This window comes from Mobula hypostoma, chromosome 13, assembly GCF_963921235.1.
Source record: "Mobula hypostoma chromosome 13, sMobHyp1.1, whole genome shotgun sequence".
NCBI classification, from domain to species: Eukaryota; Metazoa; Chordata; class Chondrichthyes; order Myliobatiformes; family Myliobatidae; genus Mobula; species Mobula hypostoma.
The window spans coordinates 41,153,631-41,168,607 of NC_086109.1; the positions used below are offsets into that span (position 1 = coordinate 41,153,631).

The 14,977-nt window shown below is 39.9% G+C and overlaps 1 protein-coding gene across 1 annotated transcript in view; it reads left to right on the forward strand.

Moving 5' to 3' along the window:
- Nucleotides 1–14,977, forward strand: part of LOC134355948 (synaptotagmin-B) — a 425,398-nt gene that overhangs the window by 329,290 nt on the left and 81,131 nt on the right. Inside the window, exons 6-7 of the mRNA XM_063066488.1 lie at nt 1,455–1,622; nt 2,296–2,413. Of these exons, the coding sequence (XP_062922558.1) occupies nt 1,455–1,622; nt 2,296–2,413 (286 nt within the window). The remainder of the gene's footprint in view (nt 1–1,454; nt 1,623–2,295; nt 2,414–14,977) is intronic.

The following is a 14,977-nucleotide window of genomic DNA, read 5'->3' on the forward strand; positions in this document are numbered from 1 at the left end:
GAACAATAAAAAAAGTAAAACAAAAGTAATACACAGAACATGAACCGCAAAGACCTTGAACGTGAGCCCAAAGCCACGGAGCCAGTTCAGCGCTAACATGAGTGAAGCCAGTCTAGGAGCCTGATAGATACAGGCCGCAGCTTTGGAGCCAGTTCAGTGCTGATGTGAGTGAAACTGGTTCAGGAGCCCAAAGGCTGTAGGGTAACAGCAACTCCCGAACCTGGCAGCATGGACCCAAGTCTCCAGCACCACCCACTCAAAGGCATCAGCAAGAAGAGGGAAAGACAGGTCAAACCCAGGCGGACAGGATGGCTTCAGTATGGGAACTTGGCTGAAATGGAGAATTGATCTAAACATTGGTTCATCCTCTGGCCTTGACCTGGATGCCTTAATCTTTTTAATCTGGCTCAGCATTTAAATCAGCTAAACATTTGTTAATTTTTTGATCTCAGGCCCAGGCCCCGATGCTTCAATCAGGCCTGAAGTCTGCCTAGCAATGGCCGTACTTGCATTCTCAAGAGCTCAGTTCATGAACTCCTTCAGGAGACCACAAAAACACCAGATCGTTCAGATGGTTCAAAAGCACACCTCCGACGTGGAAATTACAGGCTGTGAATTGCAGAGATCATAGTCCACAAGAAGTATATTTAATAGAATAGCTAGTAAATTTGTGAGCTGCCCACAAAATGTCTTGGTGATATATCACTCGCATTACTTCTTGCATTTATGGTGTTTGCTCAATTTATATATTTTTTTCTAACTGATGAAAACTAAAACTCAATTGCTCCCCCTTTGTTAAATGCGGGAAATACTTCTTGCAGAAAGTAAGTAATGTTGCTGAATGAGAAGCAGAAATGATAGGACAATTAGCCAGCATATTTAATGCCAAAACTATGATGAATTGATGAAGAAATTGCTTGGTGAGACCAAGAAACAAGGATTCGCCAACCTACTTAGTTAAAATGGAAATAACCATCTCCAAGCAGGGTGTACAATCTATCACCTGTGGAGGGAAGAAGGCAGCCCACATTTTGGGTTGACACTCTTCATTGTAGAACTGAAATGTTAACTGTCCATTTCTCTCTGCAGATGCTCCCTGACTTCCAGCAGCTCATTTCTTGCTCCATTTTCCAGCATCTGTAGCTTCTTCTGTCTTCATTTATGTACAATCAATTATCAATGCTTGTAAATAATACTTCATAAATTAGTAAGAAATATGCAAATAACTTTGACTTTTTAGAAAATGTTCCAGAGGACAATTCGGTTGCAAATACTTATCTGAAACTCTGTATTTCGAGATGTATCTCAGTAATTATTGGATTTCTGCCCCCAGGGAAATCTGCTACAGTTACAGAAATCATAATATTCAGTGTAACACAACCCAACAGCAAAGGACAAAGTAAATTTGCAGATGTTCTGCTATCCTTTATGTTTAAATGATGTTTTATTCACAGGTTCCTTATCAAGAGTTGGGAGGAAAGACATTGGTAATGGCAGTTTATGACTTTGATCGATTTTCCAAGCACGACTGCATTGGTCAAGTGTCAGTCCTAATGACCAAAGTTGACCTGGGGCAACAGCTTGAAGAATGGCGTGATCTAGAAAGCGCTGAGAAGGAAGAGGTAGGGGGTTAAGTATACGGTTTAGGAGTTCTGTTGACATTCTAACGCCCAATTGATTCAATTGATCCAATTGATCCAATGTGTTCGACTTCAGCATTGAGAACTCATTTTCAAATCAAACTTTGCCCAAGGCACCACACTTAAATATACCATGGAGCATTTTATAATGATTTTTGAGACGTTTACATTTCAAAGCAATGCCCAAGTGGAGAAACCTCAGGTCACATTATTATCTGCAGCACATGGAAATAAGTTTTCATGAAAACTCAAAAACCAACCCTTCTCAAAATGGTTGCAGTGTTGCCTACACAGTAATCTGATTTCATTCAAAGGTTTCTTTGCAAAGGGGAGGTGGTGTTTCACAAGAAAATGACCAGATTTGTTTTGTCTATTTGAGTGGGAATTTAAAACGTTCATCAGAAATTTTGACATGAAATCACAGTTCCAAAGATGCCTCAAGTCTAAATTCAAGTTTAATTGCAATTAAAGCATACACATTTATACAGCTAAAGGAAACAACATTCCACCGGGGCCAAGGTGCATCACAATACATACAGTCATACACAGCACACAACACATGTACTTACAAGAGCACTTACAGTCACATGCAATAATATTAGCACAAGTCCCTGCATTTTCAAGCATTCTAAATTTCTTCATCATTCCTGTACAGCCTGAGAAACTGGGAGACATTTGTACCTCATTGCGCTACGTACCAACAGCAGGGAAACTCACAGTCTGCATTCTGGAGGCAAAGAATCTAAAGAAAATGGATGTGGGTGGACTCTCAGGTAAGATAACTGTTTATATGTAAGTGTCAAGATTTAAGAGGAGCATTAGAGCTAGCAGTAAGTGTATGGACATGTTGCAATATATCACCAGCTCTACATGAAGTGAAAATTGACTGCATATTATACCGAGTTCTCAACCAGTAGACCCCTCAGGAACTGTTCAGTTTTTATCCTTCAGCTTTCCCAAAACAATGTTCAAAATATATGACTAGTTACGAGGAAGAAAATATCAGCAGGCAGCTGTTGGATTAAGAATTATGCTTTGGCTAAGACTTGCTCATGGACTCTAAATATTCTCATTTGTGGTCGAACATGCCATTTGAAATAAAAAGAGCTGTGTCATAAATATTGGTTTCAATTTAAGTATTATAAAGCTGTCTGAAAAGCAAACCAAAATATCTCTTTATTTCCTTTATGAGTATAAGGAAAAATAAAGGAATAGAATCTTGCTCTGTATTTCCTGTTCGTGCTGATCGTCTGTTAACTCATTCACCTCAAGGAACTTTCAATTGCTTTGAAGTCTGATTAGAAAGAAAACAGTATTTATTCACACATTAACTTCCTTACCCACAGAAATAACACTAAATAAAGCTGAATTTAGTGGAAATCAGGTTGGCTCAAAGGACTCAGAAATGTGTTTTTCTTGAGGGCAGAATATCAAATTATAGAGCCATACTTTTTTCATAATCCTCCCTTGTCACGCCGAATGTCTGGAGGCACCAAGAGAAGATGAGTAAACTATTAGTTTAGTAGCAGGGAGGATGGGGCAAGGCAAATGGATGAACAAAAGAGATCATCCAATCAGAAATATTCTGTGTTCCACCTTCTCTTGTTCCTAAAGTAACTGGTTTCCTTCTTTTCCAGTTCTGATAGAGGGACCCAACTTGTGACGTTAACTCTTCCTCCTTCTATACTGCCTGACCTGCTGATCATTTCCAGCTTTGTCTTGTATAACAGGGAAATCACATATTCGTAACATTGTTCAAAAACATAACTAGGATCCTTAATCTTATAAATAGAGGCAAGGATTATAAAGCCATGTTACATTATCCTTTTAAAAACTCTGGTTACACTCATCTGGAGCAGTGCCTATTCTAACTTTCTGTCACCAAGATAAATGTTATTATTAAGTAAGTAGTGTAGCTGGAGGCGGATCAGCTCATTCAACATTGGGGGGAGGGGAATCACCAGAATTACATACTTAAGACGTAAAAGTTGCATTGAGGATAGAAAAAGACAAGTCACATCAGATTAAATACAGAAATTGTTAGGGGAGAGGAGAGAATGGCAAGTCATGTTACAAGATGTTGCTGAGATGCATTGGAATATTGTGTTCAGTTTTGATCACCTGCTACAGGAAAGATGCCTTTGAGCTGGAGAGAATGTAGAAAAGATTTACAGGGATGTTGCTATATCTCAAGGGACTGAGTTCTATAGAGAGGGTGAGCTTGCCAGGACTTTATTCATTGGAGCATTAGAACAAGTGTACAAAATCATGAGGGGCATAGATAGGGTGAATGTACACAGTCGTTTACCTCAGGTTTGGGAACCAAGAGTTAGAGGGCATAGGTTTAAGGTGAGGGAGGAGAGACTGAATAAGAAACTTGAGTGGCAACTTTTTTACCCAGAGAGTAACCCAGACATGGAATGAACTGCCAGAAAGTGACTGAGGCAGGTGCATTAACAATGTTTAAAAGACACTTGAACAGGTAAGGGTTTGAAGGATATGGGCCACATGTGAGCAAATGGGACTGGCTTCAAAGAGCATCTCAGTCAGCATACGCCGGTTGAGTTGAAGGGTCTGTTGTCAGACATGGCCCAAGTGTGGAGAGAGAGATCGACAGTTCACTGACTTTAATGAGAACTGTTGCAGAATTTAAAGGAAAAGAAAAACAATAAATGCTCGGCCAACGGGACCGTTAACTATAACTCTCAAACTGAAAGTTAAATGCCAGCACTGAGGCTGCAAGCAATAACTAAATACTAAGTAAGTAAGAATCCTTTACGGTGTCGATGGAAACGGTAGTCTTCTTTCCTGGAAAAGAGTGAGGGTAAGCAGGGAAAACAAACGTTGCTGTGCTTGTGGTCAAGTCTCAACAAGACCAGAAGGAAAAGAAGGCAGTAAACACCACCGTAATGAAACAGTAATTAACTGGAATGTGCATACTCACAGGTGAAATTATTGAATCTGTTCCACAGATCCCGTGACAGAGTCCACGGTTGTAACATCTGTTTCTGTGCTGTAAGGGTCTACTTCCCTTTGTCTCTGACTTGATGGATAATAAAATCAGAATGAGTTGCCCCAAATAAGTGAAGGAATGAACAATCTTTTTCTCTTTCATGCTACAATCAATAATCTCAGGAAAAATCGGGAAAAAATAAAGTGATTGTATTTTACAACACAGGTCAGGGATAATTACACCATGAAAAGGGAATTTGAGGGTTTGAAGATGTAACCAATTTGATTAGAAGGAATAAATGATAATGAATTATAAAGTTTTTATTTGTTATCCGCCAAATAATGGAAAGAAGATAAAGGGACGAAAGATATATGCAAAGGTGCAAGGAATTTAGTAACTTGATAATGTTGGAGAATTATACCCATAGGGACATAGTTGTATAAAGAAATCAGTAACTGTACACAAGACAGTGTTCAAAACCAATACCATCCCAAGTTAAAGAGTGCTGAGTATCCAGTGCTATAAAATCAAAAAGAGATATTTGGGAAACATTGATCATAACTTCACTAGGGTAAAAGTCTTTATCCATGAAGACTTGAAGTAATCATGAGTGTAAGTATTGATCTGGAGAATAAATTTCTGTGAGCTGATGACAGATTTAGTCGAGAGAGAATGCAAAGATAAGTTTGTGAACTTAAAGGCAGATGAACATTGGATGGCGTTCAGCTAGTTTAGGCACAACCAAGGGGAAAGGAAAGGTATTCAATACAGGATTTGCTGGATGATGGAAGATATTGAACATAAATTAAACAAATAGGGAAAAGTTTTAAAAAATGTGTTCATAACTTCGTCAAAGACCAAGCTGAAAACAAAATGTCTAATTTTTGAGAATATTTGAGAATAGATTAACATGAAATGAATGTGGTAGGTAATGAGGTGGACTCTAAGAGACCAGGATTACATAAACAAATCAGAGAACAGGGCAGACATCAAGAAAGCGAAACATTTCACAGTAAGATCTAAAGAGATCCATTTTGATAGTTAGAATAAGGAGAGTCATTACAACATAAATGTAGAAACACAGAAATTTACAGTACATTACAGGCCCTTCAGCCCAAAATGTTGTGCTGACCATGTAACTACTCTAGAAACTGCCTAGAATTTCCCTACCACAAAGCCCTCTATTTTTCTAAGCTCTATGTACCAATCAAGAGTCTCTTCAAAGATCCTATTGTATCTGCCTCTACCACATTTGCTGGCAGTGCTCAAAGCCTGTGCCCCTCAGCTATGTGGAGTACTTCGCCATGTCTTCAACCTGAGCTTGAGTCTCCAGAGGGTTCCTGTACTGTGGAAGACATCCTGCCTCGTCCCTGTGCCGAAGACGCCACGTCCCAGTGGCCTCAATGACAACAGACCGGTGGCATTGACCTCCCACATCATGAAGACCCTGGAGAGACTTGTTCTGGAGCTGCTCCGGCCCATGGTCAGGCCTCACTTAGATCCCCTCCAGTTCACCTACCAGCCCCGACTAGGAGTTGAGGATGCCATCGTCTACCTGCTGAACCATGTCTACGCCCACCTGGACAAGCCAGCGAGCACTGTGGGGGTCATGTTTTTTGACTTCTCCAGTGCATTCAACACCATCCGCCCTGCTCTGCTGGGGGAGAAGCTGACAGCGATGCAGGTGGATGCTTCCCTGGTATCATGGATTCTTGATTATCTGACTGGCAGACCACAGTACGTGAGCTTGCAACACTGTGTGTCCGACAGAGTGATCAGCAGCACTGGGGCTCCACAGGGGACTGTCTTGTCTCCCTTTCTCTTCACCATTTACACCTCGGACTTCAACTACTGCACAGAGCCTTGTCATCTTCAGAAGTTTTCGGATGACTCTGCCATAGTTGGATGCATCAGCAAGGGAGATGAGGTTGAGTACAGGGCTACGGTAGGAAACTTTGTCACATGGTGTGAGCAGAATTATCTGCACCTTAATGTGAAAAAGACTAAGGAGCTGGCGGTAGACCTGAGGAGAGCTAAGGTACAGGTGACCCCTGTTTCCATCCAGGGGGTCAGTGTGGATATGGTGGAGGATTACAAGTACCTGGGGATACGAATTGACAATAAACTGGACTGGTCAAAGAACACTGAGGCTGTCTACAAGAAGGGTCAGAGCCGTCTCTATTTCCTGAGGAGACTGAGGTCCTTTAACATCTGTCGGACGATGCTGAGGATGTTCTACGAATCTATGGTGGCCAGTACTATCATGTTTGCTGTTGTGTGCTGGGGCAGCAGGCTGAGGGTAGCAGACACCAACAGAATCAACAAACTCATTCGTAAGGCCAGTGATGTTGTAGGGATGGAACTGGACTCTCTCATGGTGGTATCTGAAAAGAGGATGCTGTCTAAGTTGCATGCCATCTTGGACAATGTCTCCCATCCACTACATAATGTACTGGGTGGGCACAGGAGTACATTCAGCCAGAGACTCATTCCTCCGAGATGCAGCACAGAGCATCACAGGAAGTCATTCCTGCCTGTGGCCATCAAACTTTACAACCTCCCTGGGAGGGTCAGACACCCTGAGCCGATAGGCTGGTCCTGGACTTATTTCATAATTTACTGGAATAATTTACATATTACTATTTAACTATTTATGGTTCTATTAGTATTTATTATTTATGGTGCAACTGTAACAAAAACCAATTTCCCCCGGGATCAATAAAGTTTGACTATGACTATGACTATTCCACGCACCCACCACTCTCTGTATAAAAAAACTTACCTCTGACATCCCCCTTGTACCTGCTTCAGAGCACCCTAAAACTGTGCCCCCTCATGTTAGCCATTTCAGCCCTGGGAAAAAGCCCTGGCTATCCACACGATCAATGCCTCTCATCATCTTATACACCTTTATCAGGTCACTTCTCATCCTCCGCCACTCCAAGGAGAAAAGGCCAAGTTCACTCAACCTATTCTCAATAGGCATGCTCTCCAGCCCAGGCAACACCCTTGTAAATCTCCTCTGCACTCTCTCTCTATAGTATCCACATCCTTCCTGTAATGAGGTGACCAGAACTGAACACAGTACTCCAAATGGAGTCTAACTAAGGTCTTACATAGCTGTAACATTACTTCACGACTCTTGAAGTCAATCCCGCAGTTGACGAAGGCCAGCACACCATACACCTTCATAACAACACTGTCAACTTGCGCAGCAGCTTCGAGTGTCCTATGGACATGGACCCCTAGATCTCACTGATCCTTCACACTGCCAAGAGTTTTACCATTAATATTATATTCTGTCTTCAAATTTGTCCTACCAAAATGAACCACTTTACACTTACCTGGGTTAAACTCCATCTGCCACTTCTCAGCCCAGTTCTGTATCCTATTGATGTCCTGTTGTAACCTTTGACAACTCTCCAGACTATCCACAACACCCCCAACTTTTATGTCAACAATTGGTAGAATGTGTAAAGAAATAAAGAAACAGTATGCATGGGGATATCAGAATCACAGTCAGGTTTAATATCACTGGCATATGTCATGAAATGTGTTGTTCTGTGACACCACTCAACCAGCTGATCTATCCCACTCCTGCATCCCTTCTCATCACCATCTGACATTCTGCCAACAATAGTTGTGTCATCAGAAAATTTGTTGATGGTGCTTGAACTGTGACTAGCCCCAGTAGACAGAGTACAGCAGTGGGCTAAGCACACATTATCGAGGTGCACCAGTGTTGATTATCAGAGAGGAGGTGATGTTATTTCCGAGCTGCACTAACTGTGGTCTCCCACAGTCAGCGCAGATCATTGCAATAGGCTGGAATATTTGGAGGGAGAATGCTAAGGGATTTATGTTGGTGACAAACAGGCTTAGAAAGGTATTAAAGTGAATATAATGTCCTTGAGTTTGCAATGGGATATAGAAACCAAAAAGAAGCAATGACTTTATAGGCCATTACTGGAGTATTGTAGCATTGAACTCTACATAGGATGTCAAGGCTTTGCAATGTATCCAGAAGTTATTTACTCGATGAAATAATTCAGTTCTGTGGATAGACTAGAAAACCTGGATCATCCTTCTCAGAGTAGAAAGGTTAGGAATATTGATGGAGTTTCAAACTTTGGTGCAAATTGCTAATTAAGGAGGAATTGCTTAATGTTGCAGAAGTGTAAGATTCAAGTTGAAAAGACAATAAGTCAATTCACAGCAAACTTTTTAAACTGAATTGGATAAAACTTAGAAAGAAAAATGCGTGCTGCACGCTGAGGAAAGTATAGGGGATTGGGATTAATTGGATTGCTCTTTTAAATCAGAATCAGTAGTAGTGCAAAATAACAGAAATAAAAAAAGTAGAGAGGTAGTGTTCATGGTTCAATGACCATTTAGAAATCGGATGGCAGAGGGGAAATGCTGGTGCATAATCAACTAACTGAATGTGTCACAACCACTGATTCATCAGCACAGTATTTACGGCAATTACGCTTGTGAATATGCACGTGTCAGCTAATTATTATTTAATTGTGATAGTATTTTACTCTATACTTGTCACTGTAGTCCTTGTCGAGACTTGGACTTGCTTCGCTTTTGTTTGTATGGGACTTGCCTGAGAAATTGGACTGTCGAGTCAACTGACTCTGAAGACTAGCGGTATTCATTTAATAATTAGATGTTCTTTTCAGCCGCAGTGTAGGCTTTGTTTCCCGTTTGAGAGTTTTAGTTAACGGTCCTGTTTGGCCTTGTGTTTATTGTTCTATTTTCCCTTTAGCACTGTTCGCATTAAAGTTTTGTGAACTATCGATCTGCTTCAGTGTCTCTCACTCCGCACTTGGGCCATATCTGAACCTGAATGCATCTTGCATCTGTGCCATATCAGGCTGTGTGTCGTCTTAAACCTTGAGAATTATGTTTTTAAATAAACTGAAGGCTTGCTAATCTTTTCAGATTAGCAATTGCAAAGGCTAATTGCAAAATGCCCGTTGGAGATACCAACCTCCTAATATACCCTTCGTGTTATTGGAAATGCTGCTTTAAGTCTGTGGGTTGAATTTCAAAAACTTCCACAACAGACTTCGGTATCTCTCAGTCTGTTGTCATCATTTAGAGGTTCTAATCTGAGCAGGCTGTATTTCATATCCTGGGAAATGCTAGTTTAACGTCCTCCAGTCACAGGTTTCATCACCATTGTAACAACGATATTGTAATTCAATGACGAGTAAGTCAAAAGATTTAATTTCATCTATGTGAACAATCTGACAGAGGAATACTTTAAAGTTAACACACTGAGATTTATATCAGGTCAGCTGTGTAACTTCTATTTTTAAAAAAGCTTTCATAATTACTGTATGGAACTACAATAGACTTATTTGCAAAACTAATGTTTGGCTTTCTCTCTGAGCAATGAGGTAGATCTGATAATCTCTTGTGATACCCAGAGCAAATGAATCTATCCTCATTCCTGTCGGCCAAACACTCTTTCGTGAGAGAGTGGAGGGCATAGTTCTCTTGACTCTGTGACAGATTAGGCAGGTATATGAAGTGAAATGCCAAGGTTTGGATGGTCTCCTGAGGGGATTGTTGATGCCTGCTGATGTTTCATGAAAAATGGCCTCAATATATTTTGGCAATATATTTCTCTTCTCTCTGGTATTACTCCAAGCCAAAGAACATTTGATCTATGATTGCTTTGTTTTGGCTGGGTCATGTGCTTTGTCTCAGTGTTATCTTTAGGCAGTCCTTCAACATTGAGTGAACATCAAAAATACTGCAAACACTGGAAGTGCTGGAAAATGCTGGAAACACTCATCAGGTTGAGCAGCTTCAGTCGCAGGCGCTGGCTAACCTCACGAGTGTTTTCCACATTTGCTGCTTTTCCATTGGTCCTCAAACAGCCAATGACTGCGCTTTCGGATTAAAGGCTATAAAGAAATTCATGGCAGATATCTGCCTCTGTTGGGAGGTCCCTTGGAACATGAGAAGCAGTTTCAGAAGTGGGGATTGCCTAGGAAGAAGATGGAAAGTGGTCCACCCTTTTCAGGTCTTGCACTGGACCTTTTTTTTGTTGGGTTGTTTTCTAAATACAAAGTGTAAGTAAGACTCAGTTTATTATATCTTTCGGTGAATATGTGAACAATGATTTGTATTTACAAGCAATGTCAGATTAGGATGACCTTGTTTCTGGAATGGACGTGAAATGCATTGAACACTTCCCTGTTCATCCTCTGCTGCAGCAGGAAGCTTGTTGGAGGTGTGATATAGAACATAGTTATGAAACAGTATTTTTAATGTTCCTTTTCCCTGACATTAAGGATGAGGGTGCAAATTTGTGATCAAAGTTCCTCCCTGCCAAAATATAGAATTTCTAAACTCTAAAATTCTAAAATCTTCAAAAGAAACATTGCCAGCTCCCAAGACCCTGTTGTTTTGCAGTTGAATCATGGCCTGGATTGGCAGCAAGATTATTGCAGGTTATACTCAGAGAAGTGTTTCAAGGTCATGGTCAAGGTTGTCCATCTAGGAGGTGCTGATTTCTTCTTGCTCTGTGAGATATGTTTGCCTCCATTCTTAGTTCAGAGTTGGGGGCTGTTGAGGCCACTCTGACCTTTGAACTTTCTTCACAACCCACAGATTTTACAAAGTTTTGAAAAACTAACATGACATTTGTGATCTGCAAATCCAAGTTATACATTGTTGACCATGAGATGAAAAACTGATATTTTCATTCAAATCAATATTGTGGTTTTAGAAGATATTACTTTATTTTAGTTGTGTATATAAAAGACAGGAATATTAATCAGTAGGATTTTTAAAAGCATCACCAGGTAGGGTATAAAACCAATAACATAATTTTGCTGTTTTGATTTGCTGATCAATTAAAATTAGTACTAAAAATAAAATTTACTTCCTGTTCATTTGGAAAGGGGATATTTCCATTACATTGAAGATAACATGTCGCCCTCTCTCCTCTCATAAACAAATACACACACACATAAAACATCAAATTATTTTTGAGCTCTAACCAATGGTGAACAGCTAGCCAGCTGGGAGGCCCATGACTCTGGTCCAGGCTTCATTCATTTTAGATTCACATATCCAACCAGCAGCTCATACATTTTATAAGAACAATATTTGGTTATTGAATGCAAATTATTAAAAGCAAAGATGGAATGTTCCTCACGTAGTAGTGCTGGGGTAAGGGTATCCATCAGAACATTGTAGCTACTGGGTTTTTCTCAAAGCATTTTCCTTCAACCACTGTTTAAAAAAAAAGGTTTTGTTAATTGATTTGTTCTAGACATATTATAATACTAAACAGAAATACCTCAGCTAAATGAATTTCAACTCTAATTTTCCATCCCATCACATGGACAATTTCAGTGTCATTCATTGCAAGAAGTAATCTACTCATTTGCAACCCAGGTACCAAACAGACAGTGACAGATTGAGAGACCACTTCCATGCAGCCCCAAGTATTTGATTAGATTGACTCAGTTGCCACTTTATTAGGTACACCTGTACACCTGCTTGTTAATGCAAATCTCTAATCAGCCCAATTACGTGGCAGAAACTCAATGCATGTAAGCATGCTGACATGGTCACCAAGTTCAGTTGTTCTTCTGACCAAACATCAGATATGTGATTAAGTGGCTATGACCGTGGAATGAGTGTTAGTGTTAGTGAGAGTTAGGGTGGCTTGTGTGTCTCATAAACTGCTGATCTCCTGGGATTTTCATATACTTCTCTGGGGTTTACAGAGAAACAAAATCATCCAGTGAGCAGCAGTTCTGAGGACAAAAAGGCCTTGTTAATGAGAGAGGGCAGAGGAGTATAGCCAGACTGGGTTAAGCTGACAGGAATGTAACATTTACTCAAATAACATCGCATTAAACAGTGGTGTGCTGAAGAGCATCTTTGAATGCACAACACATTGAACCTTGAAGCGGATGAGCTGCAGCGGAAGAAGACCATGAATATACATTCAGTGGCCACTTTATTAAGTAAAGAAGGTACTTAATAAAGTGGCCACTAAGTGTAAATCAAAGTCAGGACTGTGTGTAATGACTGGCAATTAAAAATGAAAGTTTAATTCTGTTTCTGAAGTTGGAGATCCTGTGAATATCAGGTAGATTCATTTGCTTCACACAACTCTTTCAGAGATTCTGTAGAAACAGTTGGTAAAGAATTAATGAATCCATCAAAGGGAACAGAGCTATGCTTTCAAATTCCAATGTTGCTTTATAGAGTATGATGCATGGTGAGCGACATTAAAAAACAGGTGAACAGAAGGATGTGTATTGCAAATTCAATCAACCCCTGTACTGGCTGTGGAATGCTATATCTACAGTGTGATTCTGCTTTCTCAGGTCCCCTGTATGACACCACACTCAAAGTAGGTAAAAAATACTAATTTGCAACAACTAGATAATAACTAAAGGCCCAAGACTGATTGAATTTAAGTGATAGAGGTGGGCTGCTTCCAGCTGTAGAGATAGCTTGCTCAACAGGAGATATCACTTCCATCAGCTGCCTGGATAAGAGTTGGGGGGGGGTGGTGATTATCTTCTTGTGGATTCATTCTGGGAGGTACATATGTGCCACCTACTTCCACAAGAAACTGTCTCTGAGAAAACAATATTTACACATGCACCCCTGGCTGGCAGCCATTGAAAAACCCTGAGCAGCACAGGCCAGATGCTGACTTGCTCATCACTAACCGCAGCATCCTTGAACAGGTGTTAGGCCAATAATTAATGTAGTCAGGAGGCTTAACACCTTTCTCAGGCATCCGCCCAGGAAAGCGGAAAACAAGCCCTATGAATTTTGCAGTGGAACTAATGACAGCACAGATTGGGCACAGGCCATTGCATTACAAATTGGTATCCACGGAGCCTATTTTATAGAGTACCTGAAAAACAAGTGTAATGCATACCAATTTCTAAATCAAAAGGCATGTGGGTCAGAAAATCAGCAAAACATTTTATACCACTAAATACAGAAAGTGGGTGATTGAATTAACTTTAAAATGGCATCAATAGAACTGTAGAAGGAAAAAAGCAATCATTGTTCTAACACATTGAATAACTACAAATTGGTAGCACAAGGCACCTGCCTTAGCTTTCACTGTCTTCAGATCCTTTAGGTTACCTCTTTATAACAAAACAGTTAAATACCTGAAACCAAATGTCACAGTATTGTTCACTGCTTTGCTTGTTTGCTATGACTGAACTCGCTAAAAAAAATATACTGTATTGGAAGATAAGAACTATGCATAACACTTGGAAGTAAGGAAGACGGAGGGATATGGACAAGGTGTAGGTCGGAGGGATTAATGTTTGGTGTTTTTGATTTGCTTTTTACTGGGTTTGGCACAACACTGTGTCAAATGGCCTGTTTCTGTGCTGTACTTATCTATCTATCTATCTATCTATCTATCTATCTATCTATCTATCTGTCTATCTAATCACTGCATTTTATTTTGTGTTATTTTGTAAATTTATCTTATTTTTGTCCCATGCACCAAGGTACAATGGAAAAACTTCATTTTACTTTAGTCACATCAGTTTATCAAGGTAATAGTACTAGGGATAAGAACTAACAGTTTGCAGAATACAATGTTATAGTTATAGAGTAAGTACAATTCCTTATGTCTTGGAATTTATATTTAAAAGAGTAGGACAATTATAAATAATGATCTGCAGAGAGCAGCTTGCAATGACTTGCCACACTCCGACAAAATTTTGCCTCATTTTTCTAATTTTAGCTAGCTGTGTGTCTTCCCATTCCAATAGTCCACATAGATCTTCATGAACTCCTTTATTAAGTCGCATGTCATTTGCGTATTTGAAATTGTGTCTTCTAAGCCCAGTATGTACCAAATTTGAGTGCTCCTTTCACCAAATGCTTGGGAGACACATTTACTTCCGGTCTGAAAAACTCACGACTTTGCCACTTCTCTTGACCTTCTAACTAATCCAACTTACCTATACTGCTAATAAAGAGAAGGGCCAAATGGCCTCATTCTATCACCTAAGGTGGTTTGTAAACTGAATGCTATTTGGATCTCATAAATGTTGTTAATCAATTAGATCTGAAGATAAGATTACAATTATCAGAATCAGTTTATTATCACTGACATAGATCATGAAATATGTTGTTTTGTGGTAGCAGTTCCCACCTTCGTCCACATTTCTGTTGCTTTACATTTATCACATATGGTTTCAGCTACTTTTCTCTCATGTGCACCGTGTAAAACACATTAATCATAACTGATCCATTGATTGCCAACCTCAATAATTGTCATATTCAGAGTCTAATTCAAGGTGGTTATCAGTTCAGAGTTATTTCTGCTACATAGTATTCAGTACACAAAACGCATTCT